At 33.1% G+C, this 25,886-nt stretch overlaps 1 protein-coding gene across 2 annotated transcripts in view; it reads left to right on the top strand.

Moving 5' to 3' along the window:
* Edil3 (EGF like and discoidin domains 3) overlaps window positions 1–25,886 on the top strand; it is a 399,196-nt gene that overhangs the window by 275,551 nt on the left and 97,759 nt on the right. For both annotated transcript variants that reach the window (XM_026394555.2, XM_026394553.2), the window contains 3 exons: window positions 10,163–10,318; window positions 11,489–11,633; window positions 15,931–16,115. In XM_026394555.2, coding sequence (XP_026250340.1) covers window positions 10,163–10,318; window positions 11,489–11,633; window positions 15,931–16,115 — 486 coding nt within the window. The remainder of the gene's footprint in view (window positions 1–10,162; window positions 10,319–11,488; window positions 11,634–15,930; window positions 16,116–25,886) is intronic.

Genomic DNA, 25,886 nt, shown 5'->3' with positions numbered 1-25,886 from the left:
CTGAATCATAAGGGGTCACATTTAGAATTGGTTTGGAAGCTCAAGCCTTTTCTCACATCATACAAAACAGATGATTGCCTTTTTTTCTTTTTTTTTTGCTTGAGGTGTGTTCTCATTGCCAGCTGCTAAACAAAGGCTTGGGGTTGTTTTCATGGTGATTGGTGAAAACATGTGTTTGAGGTAGAAAAACTTTTTCCTATTCTAATGCTCAACACAACACTCCATCTCCTGTTTTTTGGAAGGTATGGGGATTTCTTCCCACTGGAGATCCAATGGACACCAACTGGGTCTTCTATAATTTAACTAAATTCTCATGCTAACCTGAGTCCTGTGGATGCCACAGTTTCAGTGTTGTCAAAACCTCTTCAGACACCGATTGCAAGCAATAAATTGTACTACTAACTGGCTATAAATCAAGCTTTCCACTACCCCTCCTTGGTTTTGATTAACTTAATAGGAAGGCTCACAGAACTCAGTGAGACACTCATGTTTATCAGTTTGTTATAAAGGATATTAAAAAAGGATACAGATGAGTAGCCAGTTGAAGAGATGCTTTGGGTGAGGTATGAGAGAAGGGGCTTGAAGCTTCCTTGTTCTCTAGATATCTTGGTGGGATCCTGTCCAGGACCTTCAGCAATCTGTAACCTGTCCTTTGAGGTTTCTTTGGAGGCTTCATTATACAAACATAATTGATTACATCACAGGCCATTGGTAGTCAACTCAATCTTCAGCTCCTCCCTGAACGTTGGAAAGAGGTGCAGAAAGTTCCAAACCTCTAATCACATTTAATTGGTTTCCCAGGCAACTAGCTCTCATCCTAAGGCTAGCAGGATCCCACCAAGAATATCTTAGGACAAAAGACTCAGGAAATTATGAGGGTTTTAGGACTTTTGTGTCAGATGCTCCTATCACTCAAGAAATTACAGAGGTATTTAGAGTTTTTGTCCGTGTCAAAAACCAAAGGTGAGAACAAAAGATTCTCTTAACCACCCTTTTCTACAAGGGTTTTGGGTCACAGGAATCAAGTGTGTGTGTGTATGTGTGTGTGTTGTGGGTTGTGTACTTTTTCTATATCAAGATGGAATGATAATAATTTATAATTTTAGGTGCTTTAATTATGCAAAAAATTTTTAAAACAATCATATAAAAACAATATTTTAAATCAACAGAAAGACCTGGTGTCCAAGTGGAATATTTATTTACTGATCTAAAGGTAGTTAACAGTTTGTTTTTTTCTATCCTTATGCAATGTACTCTTCTTTTATGTTAAGCATTGATGATATGTGTATATCTTACTTACAGTAATAGCAAATTGCCTGTTATATTTTTGGTAATTCTAATGATGGAACATATACTAAAACTTATCCCATCTTGAAGATTATTGTATTACTTTATCTGATACTTTACTATGTATGGGGTAATACACAGCCCCAAACTTAAAAAAGAAACATTAATACTTAAAAAAAAATCTGTATTTCCTGGCATTCAGTAGTCTATTTAAACAAATTGCCTGGATTTTGTACATATTTTTAAAATATATTCATATGCATCATGGTTGCTATGGAGTTACAATTATTATATGAATACTATATAGTTGCATAATGCTCTAATGTAACATTTTATTTAAATTCATATTTTTTTAAAAAAATAGTAGCTTACAAATTACTTTTTATGAAGAAAAGAAGCAAATAACCACTGAATGTTTGATTATAACTTGACTTTCCTCCAAAGAATAAATTCTGAATCAGGCATTTCTTTTCCTTTCTTATTAGTCTTCAACTGACAGTGATTCCTGGAATTTCTTGAAAAAGAAATACTTCTCTTTCAATAACTAAGTATTAAAAAAATTAAAAACCCTGAATTTAAAAACCTTTTCCATATAAAATTAGAAAGTATGGTTTCATTTTACATATTATTTCTGTGTGTGTGTGTGTGTGTGTGTGTGTGTGTGTGTGTGTGTGTGTGTATTTTGGTTAATTACTTATTTCAGCTCTGGGGAATGAACCCAAGGTGCCCTACTACTGAGCAACAACTCAGTCTATTTAGCATTTTCTAAAAAAGTTTGATATAGCAGCTTCCTAAATTGCCTTGGCTGCCCATGAATTTGCAATCCTCCTGCCTCTGCTTCCCAAGTGCCTGCGATTACAGGTGTGTAGCACCACACACAGATATTGGAATTATTTGTAGTCACACCAACTACCTGTCAGACATACACTTAACTGTACTAAGTATATCCCAACTTTCAGCAACAATGTCAAGTTAGAGAAAAACAGAACTATTCATAAAATTAGTTACTTATTTCACTTTTTTCCTAAATTTGAATGAATAATTTTAAGTATGTTAGTATGTAAGTATTTTTGAAATGCTTATGTACAATATCCGATATCAGTGAACAAGCCTAGGAAATTTCTTTTGTAGGTAGGTACCTGAACTTGCATCGGAGGGCCATATTAAGTCATTAACCTTAAGAATAGAGTTCTAAATGAGAGGAACTAAAGACTCCTCCTCCCACCCCTTAGCATATCATGTGCCAGCACTGACCTGAGGATGCACCTCTTTATTTCAAGGCACATAATTAGTATCAGTCTGAGCAAGATATCTTCCCACTTAATATGAAATTATTACTTGTTCCCACCTTTCTTCCCACTCCTCTTACCTTTATAGGAAACCAATCTAGCACAGTTGACCTGTGACCTTTCATTTCACCTTCCCTGTGTTTATGTGGACTAGCAAATTATTGGAAAACACATGATTTCATATTTCAATATGTTTTAAAATGCACATGTGTGCCATTGTGTGCATTTAATTCTACACTTTTTCACATATTCTTATGGTTTTTAGATATCCAAATGTAAGGTCAGGCCAAGATTTCATGTCTTTAGTGAATATTGGTTCTTGTCCAAGAACTCTTAAATATATACATGCGCGCGCGCACACACACACACACACACATACACACATACATGTCATGCACAAAAAACCATTTTAAATTTTAATTCTCTCTTTCTCTGGTGATATCTACTTATTCTGTTCCTCTTTGCAAATATAAAATGTATTTTAAAATAATTATGTGTATGCATTTCTCTATAAACATTTATGCAAAAAAATTTTGAGAAGAAATGTCCAGAAATAAGAATGCTTAATTTTGTTAATAACTAACAGATGGGAATGACTGTACCAGTTTATACTCCCACCATCAACAGCAGAATATTTTACCAGTACTTGATATTGTCTGATATTTTTGTTTTGTCATTCTATTGACTATATGTTAGTATCTCCTTATAATTTATAGTGATTACCATTTAATTTTCTCTGACTTGATTTTTAATATCCTTTCTTTTTACTCCATTTTTAAAAATTTATTTTCTCAAAATTTAGGTGTGTGGGTAAGTGTGTGCATGTGAATAATTCACAAAATAATAACCCTTTTACATTTCATATCAGTAGTTCTCAATTAAAACTACAGTTTGCAGAAGTAGGGGGTCTTAAAGACCCATTCAAGAGGTTCACAAATCATTGCTATTTCCATAATATTTCTAAGGCTGTTTTTGCCATTTTCATTGTGCTAACATTTGTACTGATGCCACCAGCAATGATGAATAAAACTGCTTATGTCTTAGTATCTGTATGGTGGCACCAAACCATACTAGTTATTGAATTGTGTCTATCATGCCCATGTGGGAGTGAAGAAAAGAATACCCAATTTGTTTAAGAACGCCCTTGATGAAGCAGTAATGATAGCTAATGTTATTAAATGCCAGTCCTTATTAGATCTTTCATATTCTGTGTGATGAAAGGGGAATTATGCATAAAGCACTTCTGCTAAGTTTGTGATGATCATCCTCAGGAAAAGCTATTGCAACATTGTGTGAACTTTACTATGAAATCCCCCTCTTCCTTTTTGCAGCATCATGTGTATTTCAAAGAATAAATGACAGGGGCTGGGTTGTGGCTCAGTGGTAGAGCACTTGTGTAGCATGTGTGAGACACTGGGTTCTATTCTCAGAACCACATAAAAATAAGTAAATAAAATAAAGGCATTAAAAATTAAGAAACAAACTTTTCAAGTTTTGGTATGGTAACAAAGAATATCCATACTTATCTAGAAATATTATTAAAATACCCATACTTTTCCTGCTACAAATCTGTGTAAAGTTGGATTCTTTTCAGCAAATAAAAGTGTATTCACTACAGAATTAAACATGAGAACATGTCTTTTCCTAAATCATATATGAATGAGATGTGCAGAAATGTAAAAAATAGCCTTTCCTTCTCAGTAAGTTTTTGTTTTCTAACAATAGAATTTTATAGAAATTTGCTGTATATGATAACTTTTAATTGGTTTATTATTTTGAAATGGATTAATAAATATTTCTAAAATCTATTAGTTTCAATTTCTAAATCAGAAAACATTTATATATATCATGTGAATATATAATACCTATGGTAAATATCTTACAAAATCATGTGTGTATACATATTTGCTCTGGGGACTTTTAATAATTTTTCAGAAGGAAAGGAGTTCTGTGTCCAAAGTGTAAGAAAAATTATTTCCTAAATAATAAGCCCATGCCAATTTTTGATGTTGCAAATACCTTCCCCCAGGAGTTACTGTCCTATAAACTTGACCTGTGATGTTCTTGGTCAAGCAGGGAATCTTATTATTTCAATTTTAGGGAAGAATATGAAACACTGTCCTGCACTGTAGTCTCACTGCTCTTATTAGTGTGCTAGGGTCTATTGGTCTCTTTCTTCCATCCCTTCCTCACTCTTTCCCTGCATTGTTCTTGCTCTTGTGTTTCACAACTGAATAATATCCTATTTTCTGGACTTTCCCATATCGCAACGACTTACATCTCTATTAATAACATTGTAAATTGTTTTAAATTGTGTTGTATTACATGTAGTGTTACAGAACCAACTGGGAACCTGTGCCAACTTAGGTAGCTATGATTATACTTGTAGGTTCCATTCCTACAATAGAGTTGCAGGGTTAAAGAGAATGCATGCTTTCGTTTTGCTTCATGTAACCAAATGTGCTTACTTATAAATGACTTACTTATAAATGACTGTGTCATTTATACTGTCACAGAAATTCATTAAGTGCACTTGTTTATCTACATTCTTACTAACACTGGGTAACCAAACTTTCTAATCTTTGTTTTGTATAGATGAATTATAATATTTATCATAATTCAATTCAGATTCAATAGATTAAATTTAACTTATATTATGAATGAGATCATGTTTCTTTTCATGTTTATAAGTATTTCATTTAATGTCACCTAATGAAATTCTTTGCCCATTACCTTATTGAGTTATTTTTGTTTCATCTATTGAAATATAAAGTTACTAATTTACTGAATTAATAAATTCTTTGTTATGATTTATGAAAGATTAATCCTCATTATTATTTGTATATTGATTTTATTTTGCTTTTTTAATTATTATTAGTTGTCCAAAACATTACAAAGCTCTTGACATATCATATTTCATACATTTGATTCAAGCAGATTATGAACTCCCATTTTTACCCCATATACATAATGCAGACTCACATCAGTTACACATCCACTTTTTTACATACTGCCATACTAGTGTCTGTTGATTTTATTTAGCTTCTATCTTGAAGGAATTTTTAGTTTAATGCAACAACATTTTTAAATTGTGTCATGAGTAGAAAACCATATTCACCTTAGAGATTTAAAATCCCATATTTTCCTCTGATAATTTTGTGGTTTCTTTATTTTCATTTTTTTCCACCTAAGTGTTCAATTTAACTGGAATTTATTCTGCGACCTGGGAACAGATATTATCTAAATGTTGTTTAAGATATCTACCTATTTCTCCCAACCCAGATGTTTAATACTCTTTATTTTCTACATTGATTTTAAAGTCACTTATTTAATATATAAAATTTCTTTACATCTTGTGATCTATTTATTGACTTTCTCTTCTGTTCATCTATCTCTACATGTGTCAGTATCCCACTATTTTAATTATTTATATTATTTTGTCAGTTGTTACTTGCCGGAATACATTATACTTTGATCTATATTAAGCCAAATTGCAGAACTTTTAACTCCTGACATAAATTGTTCTATCAAATAAATAAATAAATAAATTGTTCTATCATCTGCCAATATGGACAATTTCAGTATCATCTTCTTTCTTTCTGGAAAAGGTCCTCTATGCTGTCTTGCTGCTTCCTGGTTTGTTCTCCAGCTATGTCTTTTTGCTCATTTGCTGCTAAACTCCCTCATAGGAAGCTTTATTTAAGCAACCATATTTTTCATTCTTAATATCTTCAGTTAGTTCTCATTTATATAATTGTTCTTCTCTTATGCTTCAAAATCGTTTTTTTCTTTTTAAGAATTTGTTATGTTGTTTGTTGTTTTAAGGTTTTAACCTGGCAGATCCATTAAATTAGGCTTTCCTGGTGTTAGTCCTGTGTTGTTGTTGTTTTCCCCCTTTCGATCATGGGACTTGCGTTCTTCAAGGAGTTTGATATTGATGTCTTGGCTAGTGGTATACCTAAAACGGAGGTAAAACTCATACCCTAGCTTGAGCTACTGCAGGTAGACTATTTGGCATTGAGAGTTCTCACAGCCAAACTAGATTCTACAGGTAGTCCTGTACTATATTATCCTTGCAAGACACAGCTAGAAGTTACAAGAACCTCTATCACTGTTTCACCTCCCAGGTCCATAAAGTAAGGATGTGGGATGCAAAGGGTAGAACTAGTGGATCTCCTAGTGACTACAGGCTCCCATTCCAGCCTGGCTCCATGTTTTACCACTTTTCATACTGTTTAGAACTGAGTACAACCCTTCTCTTAACTATTTTGAAGAAAATGGTCAGATTTATACACATACTTGATTACTGTAGCCCTAAATAACCATAATAAATATCAGTATGTAGCTCTGGAATTTTTTTTTTACAAAGTCTGTTTATATCATTATTTTGATTAGAAACCCTATGGATAAACCTTTCCAGAATGTTTCTTTTCACTACAAACAGAAAACAGGACCTTGGAGGCTGAAGCAGGAGGATCATAAATTCAAAGCCAGCCTCTGCAACTTAATGAGACCTTGTCTCAAAAATAAATAAATATAAAGGGTTAGGGATGTGGCTCAGGGGAAAAGAACTACTGGAATCAATGTTCGGTTAATTAAAACAACAACAACAACTTCCTGAACATCAAACCAAAAACTGAATGTTCTAAGAGTTTGGAGGAAGGCAGATACTGTTAAATTTTTCCATGTGTATATCATATAATCTTCACATATAATAATTTTATTAAAACCTTCTTATGAGGAAATTAAACTTCAAGAGGTAAAGGCAAATTGACCACCATTACTTGGGTAGGAAGTGACAAAACTGAACAGATATACCCAGTCCTTTCTGTTTCTGCCTGCCTATGCAAAGGTTCAAGGCATGCTAGATCTAAATAATTCTTCTTAATATCCATAAGGGGATAAAAAATATCTTAGTATACATTTTAAGGTTACATAGTGTACCTACCATCCAGTATAACAATAATTTCTTTGAAATGAGATATATAAGTGAAAGTATTTTATTTTATATCCAAGATCCATCCACAGAGTAATTTAGGCATTTCCAGTTCTGTTTCCAGTAAACCTTTAACATAGTGTCTCATATAGCTCAGTTAAGTAGACTAAACCTAAGATTACCTTTAGCCATTGTTATTTTGTAAGCAATCAAAAATAATGTTGGAATATAATGAAAGGAGATCACTTACAGGAGGTGGTTGAAGTGGAGATGTTTCTAAAATTATGTTATAACCTTCCTCTAAGGCCTAGTTTATTTTTTACAGCAACTTAGATTTCTGACATTAAACTTAAGTATGATTATGAAGGTGAAATTCTATCCTCTTTATATTAAATTCTTTATTATCCAGGCTTAATGGTGCTAGATGCATAAGAAGTCAATAGTCTGAAACCTAGTAATTACTAAAACTTAGTGATCCCAGAATCTGTATTTTGTGAATCAATTTTTTGTTTTTATTTTGTGTTTAATGAAAATAGTGCTGATATTTAATTACAAATTCTTAAAGTAGAGACAACTCAAGTTGGGTAATGCTTTACTACCTGAAGTTTCTAAAATGTGTACTTGGTACTTCTAAGTATTAGAGCAAATATGAATCTTTTAAAATATAATTTCTAATGACATAAAGAAAAACATGAAATCAGGTTTTGATATTTTTATTGTTATATTTTTACAATCTAAGCTTTAGAAAATTAGTGTATAGCTAATCAGCCAAAATCTAGCAAAGATAATTTGGCTGTCTACAAGAGGTATAAACAAGATAATTGAAATGAGATAAAAGATAATTGAAAAAGGAATGTTCAGCAATGTGAAATGTGGAACTTGGCTTCCAAAATAGGAGGAAATGTGATTCAGAGTGCCCATTGCTTGTGTTGTACATATTGGGAAGGTTTAGGTTCTGAAGAGTCTCAGATTAAAAAGAAAAATAACATCACTTACAAGACACTGAGAGAATGTTGCTCTTCCATAGCAATGTGCTGCTTTACCTAACTCACTAAAACAAGTGTCTCTTGGAGGTTCCCTTTTCCAAATTTCACACATAAAACTCCAAAGTCAGCTGTTAGCTGAGATAAATGTAGATAAATATTAAATTAGTAATATATACCTTAATGAAGAATATACTCTTTTTGAGCTTCCAAAAAAGAATGGGACTTAAAATATATTCATGTCTATAAACATTTTGATATCTGAACATTGAAATGAAAAAATTGAACCTGATTGAGTATCTGAGTCAATGCACACAGCGTTTTGGAGGAAAAAAGAGACAAATACCCAGAATTTTAAATATGAAATCTCGATTTTAAAAGGTTGTTTATAAGATCTGTGTTGAAAGCGTGAAAGGGGTAAACTCAGCTTAGCAGTTGAGAGGCTGGGACTCTAACTCATCATGACCAGGCTTTGTCCCAGAGTAGAACTGAAAACTTCCTTGTGAACACCAGTTGGGAAGGACCTCATGACACCTAGAAGGAGAAGATGGGGCTTTAGAACACTCAGAAAAGTAACTAGAGAGAGACTGTCTCATCATGTGCATTCATATGCTGATTCTTGAAGTCAGATCATGGAGTGGAAAACCTTGGTCACTTACATGAACCTAAGGATTTTCTTTTTTTTTAAATTTTTTATTTATCAGAAAATAGTCTTTGAATTATTAGAAATACAGTGTGAACTACTGAAATTTTCCTGGTTTACATTGGTCGAAAGGGGTGCTTCATAAGAATTTATCAAGAATATTACAACAGGACTGTTTTACTGTTTACATTTTAGAATGTATAAATGCACTTTAAAGTGAATGAAACAAAATTTGATGTTTACTCTATGTAAATAAAATATTTTGCATTATATTATCTAATTATTTTAAGTATCAGAAAGAGATCCTTATTTAAATATTAAAAGAACATTAACATTTTTATTAGTTACTTATTTCTCCTGCTGTAAACTGTTATAAATTGACTTGGAATGGATAGAAAAAGCCAATTAGGAAGTCTCCATATAGGAAATTTAAGAAAAAAAAGCAAGTATTTGATGAAAAAATCATAGTTCCCTCATGACCATTTGTACAACCCACAACAGATATTACAATGTAGCAATGAAGAGGCCAAAGATACTTTGGTTTGGGTTCATCATCATTGTTGTTTTTACCTTTCCTGATTCTAGTACTCAAATTTTAGTGAGATTTGAATGTTTTTTTTAAATGAATATTTCTTGAAGCTTAAGTCAGTTGAGACACTTTAGCAGTCATGATGCTGATATTTTGACAAGAAAATGTTCCCATTTTTCAGTTTGCTAAGACACACCTGCACATTAGAACCAACCAAAAGTTTTCTATCTTTTATTTATGGGAACATTATACTTTTTGAAGCCTGCTCACATGCATTGTTTTGCTTTTTAAAAAAGCATTATTCCATTATAGAAAACAATTATGAAGTTAAACTTAATATGTTCCTATTTTATATGTTTATCTGAAAAAATTTAAGATAAATATTAGTTTTTCATAAGATTATAAATCTATACTGATAAATAAAAATGTTCTATTCCCAAAATATGAATAGCCTGGAAACAATGAGTTTTTTTGTTGACTTTTTTGTTTCCTCAGATAAATTTGCAAAGAAAAATGAGAGTTACTGGTGTGATTACCCAAGGGGCCAAGAGGATTGGGAGCCCAGAGTATATAAAATCCTACAAAATTGCCTACAGTAATGATGGAAAGACTTGGACAATGTACAAAGTGAAAGGCTCCAATGAAGACATGGTAAGACAGACTCCTTAACCCACATAAGTAAAAGTAAAATGCTATTTTCTATCATCACTGATGATTACATCACAAATGAGCCTTCAGGAGAAGCCTATGTTGAAAATGTTTCTGGTGATTTTTGCTTTTAATTTGGCTAGTGAAGTGAAGAGAGGAGGAGTTTCTCCAAGTTATAAACTTACAACAGTTGTTATTTAAGATGTTCTTAGATTTTAACTAGAGTTCCAACCAATACTTTTTGCAAAGTTAGCAAAGCCTTTACTTTCCCAGAAGTCAACTTTCAATTTCATCATTACTGATTTTACAGACAGTATGCATCTTTAATCAAATAACTGTGGATCAAATCTACTACTTTAAAAATATTCTACAGGAAATGGATATAATATGCAATATAATATGATATTCAGAATTTTGAAATTAATTGTTTCTCAAACATTTTAAAATTAGAGATATCAGAACTGCAAATCATCCCATTTTAAAATCATGCATTAGATTAAAATCTGAGAAATTTTTTGAAATTTTTTTTAAGTTACCCTCTCAAGTGAATTTAAATAAGATTTTCTGTTTGCCAGGTTATATAAAATGTATACTAAAAAATGAGATATAAAGGAATTACTTGATTTTTTAAAGGAAAGTAGCTTTTACTGGAGAATACATATAAGGAATTGTCAGCCTCTTTGCCGTGATCTGGGACTTGTTGATAAAGGTAATCTTTATCAGTCAAACCCTAAGCGTCATAAATCTGATTATAGCACCAGAAAGACAAAGTAATCAGGAAGCACTACTGGAAACTAGTCTTTACTCCAAAAGAATGTACTGAGTTGCAAAATGAACAGACAGACCCAGATTAAGTTGAATGATTGAAGGTGCCATTTCTCAAAAAAGAGAGAAGTAGTCTCCCAGTTCTAAGGGCTGGCCTTAATATTGATAAGACCATCCTAAGAAAGTATGCCAGAGGCCACAGTGGTTTATAGCTTTAATTAGTTTTTTATCTATGGGTTTTTTATTCACTACTGATGGTAAGGTACTTCTTAAATGCTCCAGGCCCCAAAATATTTAATATAATCTTTTAAGAATTATGTGCAATGAGGGTAAGGGTCAGCATATGAAAATAAGTAAAGAAGCTACAGCATTTAATAAGTTAAAATTCTGTTTTATGTCTTTGCCCAGGTGTTCCGTGGAAATGTTGATAACAACACACCCTATGCTAACTCGTTCACACCCCCCATAAAAGCTCAGTATGTAAGACTCTATCCCCAAGTTTGTCGAAGGCACTGCACTCTGCGAATGGAACTTCTTGGCTGTGAACTCTCTGGTGAGTGTCATATTATCTCTTTCTGTACTGTCTTTAAAGAAAATAAAAAGCACATTTGTATGTAGTCTGCTACTAACCTATAGCTTTCCAAATACCCATGGAAATTAAATTCTGCTTCAAAATGTCCAGGGCATGTTTCAATCAGCTTGCCACTTATGCATAAAATAAACAAGTTCAAAAGCATGTTACAGAATAGAATTAGTATAGAAATAGTAATATATTTTGTGGAGTGGCCAAATAAAGTACAAACAATCCTCACGGGAAACTTTTCAAATTTGGATGTATCTTATTGTTTTGGGTAGAAACAGTGATTTATGTTTTGTGACAGAAATTCAGCATAAAATGGAATCTGTCTGACCTCATAAATTGCAGTTAAGTTTACGATATATGGTACAGGAAAGTAAGCTTTGTCGTTGTCTACCTACCATAAGAACTTGGTGCTTTTTTCTTCTTTTAGATTTTATGAAACATGTAAATTTATCATTCCTCCCTAGGGAACAATACTTCAATACCAAGATTGCTACTATAAATTTATTCTGGGATCATTCTTAGCTAGCAACCTGATTATTGTACAAATAGTGGTTATCCAGCTCAAGAATAATCTATCAAAGGACTCAGAGTTAAGTAATTCTTGTCCTCTGGGAACATCAATACTAGACATAAAGATGAAGACTTAATGCGTAGATCTCACAGTGGTCCTATTTCATTATAGATAGATTCTGAACAAAATATAAAATCTTCTAGAGGTACTTTACTGTTCTATATTTTTAGTGGTTGTTCTTATGTTTCTAGCCTCAAACTTTTCCTATCTTTGCCACAGTAGCACCAAATTATTTTGTTCAAGCAACTGAGAAGAAAATTCGAAGTTCACATGTGTTCACTTCTTAGCATAACCTCAAAAATGTGGAAAAATATTTACCAACTTAAAACAATACCTTTTGAGAAAATAGGAAATTAAGTCCTTGGAAAGAGACAAATGTGCGGTTTGATTGATCTATTAAAGTGCATACTTTATATCCATTTCACTTCTTAGTCTTATTTGTGATACCTAAAAAGGGAATATTTTTATTTTATCTTGAGATGGCATCTATATAAGTTTCCCAGGATGATGTCAAACTCACAATCTTCCTGCTTCAGCCTCCAGGGTAGCTGGGATTATAGGAGTAAGCCACCACACCAGGCTAGGGAATAATTTTTAAACAAATAAAAAGCAACACTAAAATGTGAACCATTTTTAATTAGCCCATTGGATTTAAAGAAATTAGATTGATTAGTCTAGATGAGTGAATCATTTTAAGAATTACATTTCATATTCTATATCTGCATATTTTATGAAGCAACCAATACACAGCTTTAGTGCAATTAATTATTCTAACAGATTCTTTTTTCTTATTTGGTAATTTCAGTCAGTTTATTGGCTGTCAGTAAATCTTTGAATCATTGCTGTATAGTGTTTGTGTTGCATGTCACTATATCACCAGAGGCCAGTGCCATCCCTAAGCCATTCATCATAAAGTAATCAGGGGGAAGCCTCAATATGATGAGGTTCACTATAAGCCCTGTGGTTTTTAGTTGCTCAACATCACCTTCCCCAATTTTTCAGTCTTCTGATTCATGAGGATCAGTCTCTCGTACATAGCATGGATACACCCCTAAGGTGTAAATAAATTTTACTTTCAAGTTTGACAAGAGGTTACACCTGACACTTTACAGATTTTGTTTTCTGAAATAGAAGTAATGCTCTACTTTCCAACTCTGCAAATTGATTTTGAACTTGCATGCAGAGAATAATATACCTCGCAGTGGTTGTTTTTAAAAACCAGAGCATTTTACTATAGAAATAACCAGTTTCTGTGTTAATACCTTAATTTGCTCAGCTGCTGTTCACACTGGCAAAAGAGTTAATTATTTTTATGTGCATGAAAATAATATAAAATGGGAATTTGTGATAGAGGATATATTGGCAGAGAAGTTAGCTGTAATACTTGGAAATAAATACACACATAAAAACCCAAACTATTTTCTTTAGTGGAATGCAATGCTGTAAATTCCTTTTGTTGTTGTTGTTGTTTTTTGCTTTTTGAAATAAATTGTCATACAACCTTTAACCCTGTCAAGAAGATCAGTAGTTAATCTCTTTGTAGACCCTTGAAAATAACAACTTTTAAATTATCTGAAAGAGATATGACTTATGTGTTTGGAATAAAATAGATCAGACCGTAATTAGAGGAATGAAACTCAATTACTTATTCTTTAAGCAAATAATTACTCAGCATTTCAGCCTGGCTAAGAACTATACAATAGAATGAGTGTGAATTTAATTTTATGACTAAGAAGAATTAGTCAAAGGCATTCTTTTTCTATATAATCCCTAAACTGGTATTCTGTATAACAGAAGGGGAAAAAACAACTACCTTTCTTTTCCCTTGTATCTATGACAACTAACATTTTACAAAGACTTAGGAAACAGTGGTGGGGTGAGGGCGTGGATAGAAATCTAACCAAAATCTTTATAGCAGACAATGCAAGTTACTTTAGAACTAGATAAGCAGCATGCCAAACAGGGGTGTTAAGACTTTATAAAATTTCTGAGATTTGTTATGATATTTTTCTCACTCAAATTTTGCTTTTAGGTATTAGTGCTATCTTTACCATAGGACTCAGGATGTATTCCTCCTCAGCAAGACTTCTGTAAAGATAATAACCCTCCATGCCATTTTTTGTCATGGTTGGGAAGGATAGGCCTTTCCTAGGCAGTGGAGGTCAAGCCGAAATTGGAGGAGACCCAAGGAAGACAAGTGACCTAGATTGACCAGGACAGAAGACAGTTGGTTATGCTTAAGATTTATCAATGAAGAATTCTAAACTAATCTCTCAGCGCCTAGACATAAAATGGCCTAGTTCTAGCAACTTCAATCAGTCACAGGATCATCATTAGTACTCATTAATAAACTGATATTTGGAGATTTTTAACATTGTTTTTTGTTGGAATAAGTTTTATGGAAATAGTAAAAATAGCCAACCCTTACTAAATGCTAACTGTGCCAGTAATGCTTATAAGTTTCATGTTTATTAACCAATTTCTTAGAATACTTCTTGATGTAGTTTCACCATTTTACAGATGACAAAACTGAAAGTGGCTAAATAATAAAAATGCAAGACCACACAGCCAGTAGGTGGGGAACAGTAGAATATACAAGGAAGGTATCAGATTGGATAAGTCAGTTCTTTTATCTTTGCTTCCTTGGTCAAACTTACTTTGTGAATATCTTGGCTAAAATATAACAATTTGACTTAAGAAGGTCTCAGTCACTAGCTAAAGATGATTGAATCATGCTTCCTATTGCAAACTCTGTAAATAAAATTTTGTCAGTCATAGTTTGAGATTGGGAAATTATGTGTGTGTGTGTATATATATATATACACACACACATATATATATATACATATATGTATACACACACAAACATTCTTAATTGGTGGAGGAACATAAATTTTATACCATATAAGTCTGGAAAATGTGGTAAATTTGAGAATCTTCCAAGAATATTCTAACAGTAAAATTTATTGAGTGTGATTGAAATGTTAACACTTATAAAAAGATGTGTCTAGTAATGGCTTTTGCTAGAATTTGCTTATTTTTTTGTTATCTCATTTACTAGTTTATATTCTATATTGTACAAGCTAAACATTGAGTAAATATGAGTTTCTTGTCTTGGGGTAGAAACCATATTGGTACAGTAAGAATCAGTGGTGAAAATTAGGAAATATTTCTTAGACAACAAAATGCTGTCCAGTTCAGAATATAACAGTAGAACAGTTTGTGGAAATGATTTTGTACTGGGGGAATTTTCATTTGCAGTATTATGAAAACAAATAAAAGAAAACCGAATATACTTTATAAGAAAATGTCCCATTTTTAAAGACACAATGAAACTGTTGAAAACCAGGGAACAGTCACAAGGCTTCCAGTAATGAGACAGGAGAGAGCATTTCAGCATTGTTTTCATTTTACAAAATCATCTATCACACAAAAGTAGTTCAAATTGTCTGTCTTATTTTCAATTTTTCCAAAATATATTCAGACAAAATAGCCTGAATTGGCTATCTTGTTTTTCTATTTTGTTCTAGATTTGTTTCTGATTATGGCCCATTTTTTTTTTAAATTTAGATGCTCTCTCTTTGGAGGAATGAATAGCATTATGTTTAATCTTCTCTTGCCTATCGAAAATGAGTGCAGAAAAGCTACAGGATGACAAATAATTTTTCTCACAGAGCCTTTATCATTTTCTTTCAGGCTGTTCTGAGCCTTTGGGGATGAAATCAGGACACATACAAGACTATCAGATCACTGCCTCCAGCATCTTCAGAACGCTCAACATGGACATGTTCACTTGGGAACCCAGGAAAGCTCGGCTGGACAAGCAAGGCAAAGTGAATGCCTGGACCTCTGGCCACAATGACCAGTCACAATGGTTACAGGTAACATTTTTAAGTTGTTTCACCACCTTTCAAGATTTTTCCACTGCCTTTCAAGATTTGCTGTTGTTTAGGTGACTGTTGAAGTCATCACATTCACACAATTTTAAGTGTGCCTTTGTTTGACTTTGACTTACCTAAATTGGTAAAACAAAAATTCCTTATAAAGTCATGTCCCTGGACTATTTTCACTCTGGTGTTGACTTACGGATGCTATCAGGTTGAGATTGCAGACTGTAGCAGATGGCAGAGCTTCTGCATTAACTTGCATCTTTTTGAATGCTTTGTGTTAATACTGATTTTGAAAGTTTGATGGCAAGAATCCAAAGGACATAGAAATCATGTCACTGACATGCAGTAGTCTCATAGTATCACTACTCATGACATATTAGCTTTTTACCTGTGACTGCTAGGCAATGGAGCAATTTTATTATACTCACCTGACAGAACTTGCTTATAGAAGGAAAGCATAGATTCCACAGAGTCATTCTATCATTTGCACATGACATAAGTTGACTGTGCTTTTTAAAACAACCTTGAAATGCACTCATTTGGGGAGTAATTTTAAGTGTGCATGGAATTTTTTAATGTCTTCTGTGGTAAAGAGAGAGAGATCAATTTTATAATCACTTTTCTTGCTAGAACTGAGTTCAAATCTTATTTATTGTTATGCAATATGCATGAGTTCAAAATTTGTGCTAATTATTGTATGCCTGGAAATTGTTAAATTTTTTAAAATAGCAAATACTACCCCCCTAAAAGTCACATTTGCCAAATCTGAAACTAATTTAATCAGGTCCCCTGAAATTTGCAATAGTCCCTTTTCAAGTCTTTTCACTTGGTTTTACTTTTTTATTTTTACGTGGAACAAGAAATATTCACTGTTTCCTTTCTTTCCCTTTATATTCTTCATGGATTTTTATTTATCTGCAGTTATAGCAAACCCTTATGTTAGCTATCACACATTGTGTATTATTATGCATGTATTACTGTTTTGAAAGTAGGAAGTATTTTTTGTCTTTCCAGCACCCAACCTGATATCTTTGTCTTGCATGTAGCAGTGTTTATTAAATTAAGTCATTTGCTTTGCAAATGTTTATGCATGATGCACCCAGGCAGCACCAAATGATAAACAGTGAAGACACACAAGCGAGCAACAACTCTGTTCCTGCTCTTTAAATGTATTTCTTAAAATCTATCTTTCACTTGATTTATATGACACTAGACTTTGTTTCCCTCCTAGCTGATGTTTCCCAGTGTTCTTTATAGGCTACGCTGTTACCCTTCTGCTGATGTCTCTTTCACTAACTCTATCAACGCAGATTAACATTTTTAGAAAATCCTGGCAATTTCAATTACTATATAGAGTATTCAAGTACTCTAAATCACTTCTTGTCATCCCCACTGTCATGTCATAATCTGTACAATCAACCTTTCACTTGGGTTTCTGCTAAAGTCTCTTAATCAGCTTTCTTGTTTCTGATGTGAGTCCTTTAAAAAAAAAATCTATTTCTGGAGCTGAAACTGTGTGTGTGTGTGTGTGTGTGTGTGTGTGTGTGTGTGTGTGTGTGTATCTAATATGAAAATATTACTCTTATTCCCTTATTTAAAAGTCTATCAAATACTTTCTTTCAGCCTCAGAATAAAGTACAGATTCCTTAATGTAGTCTAAAAGTCTTTGCATGACTTGGCCCTGTTTCATCTTTATGATAGTCTTTTAAATTCACTTTAGTTTCTCAAAGGAAACACTATCTGTCTCTTCCCATTCTTTCATAAATCCTCTTCCTAGAGGAAAAGAATAGGGAGAGCACTTTGGATCTACCTTTCTCTGTGATGGTTTGGCTGCCAGTTGCATCCTACCCACATCTGATTTAGATCCCTTCTCATATACCATGGTCTCTCTTTATCCTTGGGGGTTATATTCCAAGATCCCCAGTGGATCTCTGAATTCATGGGTAATACTGAACCCTACATATGCTGTCTTTATTTTCCTATGTGAGCTGTAGCATTGCCACTAATTACCAGAGTTAGTTTGTCCTTATGCCACAGTGCCACCTTCACATTATTACTCCCAAGCTTTGAGGTCAGTATTGAGTAAAATAAGGGTCACTTGAACACAATCATTTGAATATTGTGATAGTCACTCTATAACCAAGATGGCTGCTAATGGATCTGTGGGCAGGTAGGGGTTGGATACACTGGACAAGGAGATGACTCAGGTCCTGAGCAGGACAGAACTGAACAGTGTAGTATTTCATCACAGTACTCAGAATTTCCATTTAATTTTGGAAATTTCCATTTAATATTTTCAAACCAAGGTTGACTGTGTAACTAATACTGTGGAAAGTGAAGCCAGGGATAAGGAAGGCTGCTGAATTCATGCATTCTCCATAATTTTCTCATAGTAATATCATGACACTGTATTAAAAATTGTGTTTTTGCCCTTGTTCATTTGCTTTAGGAGGACTAGGACATTGCCTGTATTGTTTACTTTCTCAACTTGTTGTCCAGTACCTAACCAAATACTTAAAGCAATATATGACATGTTGTAGGTACTCCTTAAAGATTTGTTGACTTAGTGAATGACTGATTATTTCAGAGAATAATTCAAGATGCATATTTGGGACTACAGAGTATATAAGTTTGAGTCCCCAACTGTCACATATTTTTCCTATTTATTTTTTTTGGAACTAGGGATAGAACCCAGAGCCTCACACATACTATGCAAACATTCTAACCCTGAGCTACACCCTCAGCTCAATATTCTCAAAATTTAAAATGACATGTACAAAAGAAATCTGAAATTTTGTATCAAAAAGCAGTCATTTTAATACAACAGCTAAATTTTAATAATACATAACCTTTTGAATTCTTACTATGAAGAAATCATAAAAAAATCTTCCATTTGTTAGACTTGACAATGGTAAAGTTAAACTTCTTTGTTGCTATCATTTATTTTTAAATTATAAATATTCAAGTCATTTTATGCCAACTTGGTAGAGCTAATATTATTTGTGAGTCTCAGTGCCTTCTGGAATAAGACAAAACATTTTACACTCCAAAAGTAACTCAGGCTGGTAGACTAGACATATCCACATAAAGTAATTGCCAGTGGCAAATTTTCTTGAGAAAGATAAAAATAAAACAAATATTTTACATGAATCAGGGTGTGATTTTTTCATTGCAAACCCTCTATCCATCACTATGTTTCAGATGGCTTTTCAACTGTCTCCTTAAAGTCTCTTGCCTGCTGGAATCGATTCATCCTGTTGATGACAGACTTTCTGTCAATTCAAGGACCAGTTCTTCCAGTAGATGTCTAATTTTTGTTGTGTCAAACATATTCAGACTCCTCAAGGCAAATTAAATTGACATCTTTCTTTTTAATTTATTTTTTTTCTGACTTCATGCAAGAAAAAGCTCCAGTATTGTGACTATTTTTAGTATTTTCCCCTCAGGAGAATATAATCTGCTCAACTGCATTTTTGGCATTAGTGCTTGTTAGTGTCTTTGTTAAAAATAAGATTAATATTTTTATAGATATCAATGCATAGGGTGTTTTTGTTTGGGAGCTGCTGATATAGATATCAATTTATATTGAGGTTTTTGGAGTTATAAATTTAGTTATATTTTTAAATACACTCTTCAGAAGAAAAGACATTTCTGTCATTTAAATTCCTTTCCTTCATTATTAATTTCTTACTGATTGATTTTTAAGAAATTTCTTCCAATAACAACTATACATGTGATCCTTTGTTATTTCAGTTTAATGTGTTTGACAAAACCTAATCAAATAGATCTGCAGATATATTTTTGTAAATGAAGCCTTCATATACTCTTACACCCAACTGTGACATATTTGAAGGAATCATTATTTTAGTTTTGGTTGGGGGTTTTACTGTTCTGTTCTTTTTTTTTTTTTAACTCCCACATACTCACAAATCGTTTTAACATTTTTAACATTGTATACTCGTTACAACTCTAGTATTTCTTCCAGTCTCTTCTATAAAGTTAAAGGCTACTGTGTTATTTTTAAAAACTGGACCAGCTAGGCACAGTGGTGCTTGGGAGGCTGAGATTGGAGAATCATGAGTTCAAAGCCAGCCTCAACAACTTAACAAAACTCTGTTTCAAAATGTAAAAAATAAAAAGGACTGAGAGTGTAGTTCAGTGGTAAAGTGCCCCTGGGTTAAATCCCTAGTGCCAAAAAAAGAAGTGGGCATATGGAACTGATTAGCTTCCCTGAGTTACTGTTAGTCATAAAAGTGTTATGCTACTTCTATCTGAACTTGTTAAAAATGTGTCACATCCACAGCAGTCCTAGATGAGGCATTTTTCAGAACTCTGAAAGAATGCTGTTCTATCACTGTGATGTTTATGATGTCCTCCAAAACATTAAAACTCAACCAAAACTTTTAGCCAAAACCTATACAGTGTGTTTTACAAAAGCTTCCTAAAACTTAAAATTGCAGTTTCTGCCTCTCAGAAATCTTATCAACATTTAAATTGGAAAAATACTAAGTCATTCATTCCTGACTCATGGCTGGATATCCCCAACACATTATTGGATTAGATTTTAAACCTTGTTATAAAAATAAAGTGACATTTCACTTACAGAGATTTTTTAGGATCAAACTATTGGCTTCTCTGGTTACTTTCTTTGTAAAGAAGCTTGGAATTGTGTCAGATTGCTATATGGATTAAATAAGCTCATGGTATATGTATCCAGTACTGGGTAGTCCTTTCTTTCTCTTCTGGTGGTTTGGGTAACTTTAAGATGAAAACATTTGATACCACCAATTAAGAATGCAAATGTGTGTGTGGGGGGTGTACACTTCAATTCAAAATGGAATTTCCAATAAAATGCAAAGCATTATATTAGTGGATAGGCTGCAAATAGCCAATAATGTAGATAAATTACCTAAATTGACATTAGTATGCCACACATGGTGGCACACTCCTGCAATCCCAGTTACTTAGGAGGCGGAGGCAGGAGAGTCACAGGTTGGGGGCCAGACTTGGTGACCTAGTAAAATCCTGTCTCAAAGTAAAAATAAGAAGGAGCTAGGGAGGTAGCATAGTGATAGAGTACCCCTGGGTTAAATCACCAGTATCACACACACACACACACACACACACACACACACACATACACACACACACAAAAAAGCCAATGCATTGGTAAACAAAATATTTGAAATGTATTTATCTGGTAGTATCAGATTTTTCAACCTCTTTACCTGGAAGTAGTAATAATAGATATTAATAATTTAAAATGAGTATTTCCAATTTACTATTACCATTTACCAATCTTCTCTACTGAAACTCTGATCTTACTAGAATGGTTAAGTGTTTTATATTCACTACCACTGACTTAACAGATTCAGTAAATTCTTCCTTTATTCATGCTTAGAGTAAACAAACTGATCAAAATTAATTATGAAATTAAGATGTTTAATGGAATTCTATCAGAAAGAGGGGCATCACTTGTGATTATCTCATAAATCATGAAGAAATACACTAATGTATTTTGGTGTGGTGCATGAAGCTAAACAAGGACATTCTAAGAATGAACCTGGATTGATTAATTTTAAAACTTATTTTAAAATAAGACATCTTAACGTTTTTCACAGTGCATACACTTTGTATGCATTCACTGTCTCATTGGTGATGACTATGGAAAATGGGAAATCACTGTCCATAAATAAATCTAGTAAAAATTCACAAAGAGTAACAATACAAATGACCATCAGGAAGCAAATGTCACAGTGTAACCTAGGAAATGGCCTTTTGGTCTATTTCACTGGACATTTGTTAATTTAAGGCAGTCTACATAGTATTTCAATCAAATTAGTAGAATTAATAGAGTTGTTAGACTGCACATTTTATGTTGACCTTTATCAAAATTGCATCTAACCCCACAGAGCCTCATTTCAATACTAATTTTGTGGAATCGTGAAGGAAAGCAATTGAATTCAACTTTCAAATTAAATAAGCCTTATGTAATTTAGTTCATTTCAAAATTGTGAAAGGGAATATTCTAGCCACAAAATTCACAACTCTTTAAAAAGCCACTGACTTTCCTTTCCCTATGGACTATATATTTACAGGGCAGTTGAAGGAAAGGTTTTCAAGGATCAAGTGACCACTAGGCCTCTAGGAATTATTTGTCAATGTGAAGGATTATTCTGATTTTCAACTCACAACTCAAGTATTTTCATAGAGAATAAACAGTAAGATATGTGAAAGATCGCCTATAAAGAAGTTCTGAAAGAGATCAAGCAGTGCACCTTATTTTGTGTGCTTTATTCCCTGCTTTCATAATGTTGATATATTCTGGATGACACTAAATGAATCAAAGAATGCCCCTGCCATACATAGACTATAAATCATCCTTAAAGTTTTATCATAATTTTATGCTGTCAAAGGGAGTCTCTACTATCTAATTCAAAAATAGATCTTTTAATAAACAAAGCAAAATGGAATAGGATATTTGTGTAGAAATAATTTGAGGGCAAAGAAAAGTTCAGCCAGGAATAATGTACTATACTGAGATCATAATTTGAAATCCAGATATATGGACTGGACAGCAGATAAATCACATCAATATTCTGGGACTCAGCTTTTTCTTGTTGTTATTTTAAAGATGCAGACATTACAAAAGAGATCACTTCCAGGTATATCTTCTGCTTTTAAAAACTCTCACATCTCTAGTATCTAGTATCTACAAAATTCTAGTACCTATATGATAGTTGGCTAAATCCAAAGAAATAAAAATTATAAGGACAACCAACTGATTTCTCCATATGAAACCTAAGCATGAAGTTAACAAAAAGACACTATAATTAGTGACTGGCACAGAAATAGCCACCTAACTTTAAATAGAACCTTCTGAAATGTTAATATTTATATAATGCATAGCATATCTACTTAATTTCTGATATATAGCTTTTACCTCCCCATCAGTTCTAATTTTTGGTCACTTGTGTGTTATATCTCTTCAAAAATAGCTCTTTACACTTGGAAAAATGAGAAATTATACCCCATTTGACTCAAATGTATGATATGTCAAGATCATTGGATTGTCATGAGCAATTAATAAAAAAAAAGAATACCTCTTTTAAAAACTCCCTAAGACTGGGAAAGAAAACATATATGCCACTATTAAGTACCAATACACAAACAAATATAGAAAATCATGAAAAATATTTGAAGGAAACCATCATGGTAACAGGAAAAAGATTAGGTTTTGATAAAATGGTGCAGCCTTGGAAAGATAAGCCTGGTGGTACATAAAAATTGGGTGGAATCCTTGTGGATCAGAAGTTATTCTGAGTGACTTCATAATTTTTTAATTTAAATAAATATATTTAAGGCACCTGCTCCAACAAAACACAATGCCAGTTGCAAGGTACAGAAAGTCATATTCAACATTGTGTTTACCTGCATGTATGGTTACTGATGCCCTACTTTTCATAGATTCAACATTGAAAAAGCAATAAACAGAAATAAGGGAAGTTGGATGGTTCTGTTTCGAAGCAGTATTTGAAACCACTGAAAAACTGAACAGCAGAATTTGTATATGCACAGCAGGCCCATTCAGGCTTTTATGATCATGAGCATTAAATGACTTCTGATTTCTTTGTGTGTAAATGATTATTTATTTGTTGCATATCAGTTACTTTTGCACTAACAAAATATGTTTCCAAGATTGATAAACTGTTCTCTTCTAAAAATATGAATTAAAGAAATATGCCAGTGAGTAAAAATTAGAATTTGGTAATACCCTTTTAAATAAGATGAACATTTTATAAAGACTCTCAAAGAAAACTGAAATAAATTTTGATCCGATCTCATTGTCTTTAAAGTAGCCCTCAAAGTTAGCTATGTTTGTTTCATAATGAGGTCATGGAGTCATAGAAGCTTGCTAAAGATTTCATGGCCAGGATATAGTGGAAAGAAGAAAACACATGCTAAGTAGCTTGTGTGGTAATTTTTACCACAATCTTTATTAGACCAGTTAGTGAGTGTCGTGACTAACTGCTTCAGGATTTCCATTGGATTAGGGATCCCTTCTATCGCCAAATCCTAGCCAACGCAGTTCCAGCCACTTACCCTATCTTGGATGAGAGCAACTGGTATATCTGCAGCTCCTACTGGTCAACTAATTTGTGGTTTCCTATCATAAAATTTAACCTTTACAGCATTATTCAACATTGAATACCTACACAATATTAAATATTTGAAAAATGAGAAATGCAATTTATTTTTATTTTTATTTTTTTGATACTGCTGATTGATCCCAGTGGTACTTTACCACTGATACATTCCAAGTCCTTTTTATTTATTATTTTGAGACAGGGTTTTGCTAAGTTGCTGAGGGTATGGCCTCAAACTTGTGAGCCTCTTGTCTCAGCCTACTAATTCACTGAGAATTTAAGCACATGCCACCCTGTCCAGCCCAATTCCACTCTTTTTTTTTTATTTAAAATAAAACAAATAAAAAACAGGAGGAGAAATTTTAATATTTCCTTCCTACAACCCAGTATTGTGCCTATTGTGCACTTATTGCATTTGAGTGAATGTTGATCTGTCTGGCAGTCTTAATAATGGTTAAACTCACCTGGTTCCTATGCGTTGCTTTGTCCTAGAGACCTTCGTAATTTTTCCTTAAAGCCAGCAATGCTGTAATGAATAGGTAATTCACTTTTGCTTATATTCAGTATTATAGATATCTCTCATTCATAAAGTATTTGTTAGCTAACATCAAACTAAAATAATTTATTTATGCCAAATATTGTATTCATTATCTATTTATTAATAAATTAACATTTCTGTTGAGGAAACGTGGCACAGTGAAGCAACTATTAAATCTCTTCTGTCTCATTTGTTTTATACTGCTGTCACAGTTCACCTGCATGGTACATATCCCGAGAACTGTAGGTCCGCCTAGCCATGTCCTTTCTTGCATTAACCTGTGGTCACATTCTTCTCTGAGATCCTTTAAGATGTGGCTAAGCTCACATCTATTTGCCCACAGGTCGCAGTTAATCACTTTTGGAAATTAATTTATATTTTAGAACAAAAATAGATATGCATTTCTTTGATCAGGTGATATTGCCACCTCAGTACCAAGGCAGAACAAGGTTTGCCTGACTCATTAGTTAGGTTCTTTGCCCAGGATTAGCCTCTGATTCTTGTGTCTCCATGGAAGTTTCAGACCCTGTCTGTCTCTTGAGGGGCCACCTGATGTCTGACACCTTGACAAGGCTTTCTCAGCATGTCTGGAGGCAATTTGCTGCCATCTTGACTCCATGTTAGGATCTCCACCCCTCTGCTCTTTTGGTTCTGGTCCTTGTCTTGATTCTAAGCTGTTCCTCAGTATTCACAATTTCTATTTTCCAGACACTCCTTTACTTCATATACTTTTGCTACCAGAATAGAGTCTTCCTGAGCACAACTTCCCCTATAGTTTTCAAAATGGTCTTTTTCCTAATCTAATTATGAACTGATAAGGTTGGAATTAGACATATCACTCTAAAAATGCAATATTCCAAAATAAATTAGATTCTCTTTCTCTCCAAATAATTAATTTTATCAACATTTTCCAAAATATATCTTGAAAAGCATTGCTTCCATAAGGTGCTTCCAAAAAGAAAAAGTTCAATGTGGAAATAAATTTGGTAAATTCCTCATCTTTTCTTATTGCTATTGCACATGCATATTAACATAGTAAAGACTCCCAGGAATGCAATAGGGAAGTGATTTGTTTAA

Source organism: Urocitellus parryii, chromosome 1, assembly GCF_045843805.1.
Source record: "Urocitellus parryii isolate mUroPar1 chromosome 1, mUroPar1.hap1, whole genome shotgun sequence".
Classification (NCBI taxonomy): domain Eukaryota; kingdom Metazoa; phylum Chordata; class Mammalia; order Rodentia; family Sciuridae; genus Urocitellus; species Urocitellus parryii.
Note: the sequence above shows the minus strand (reverse complement) of the source record. Positions and strands in the feature narration are given on the sequence as shown.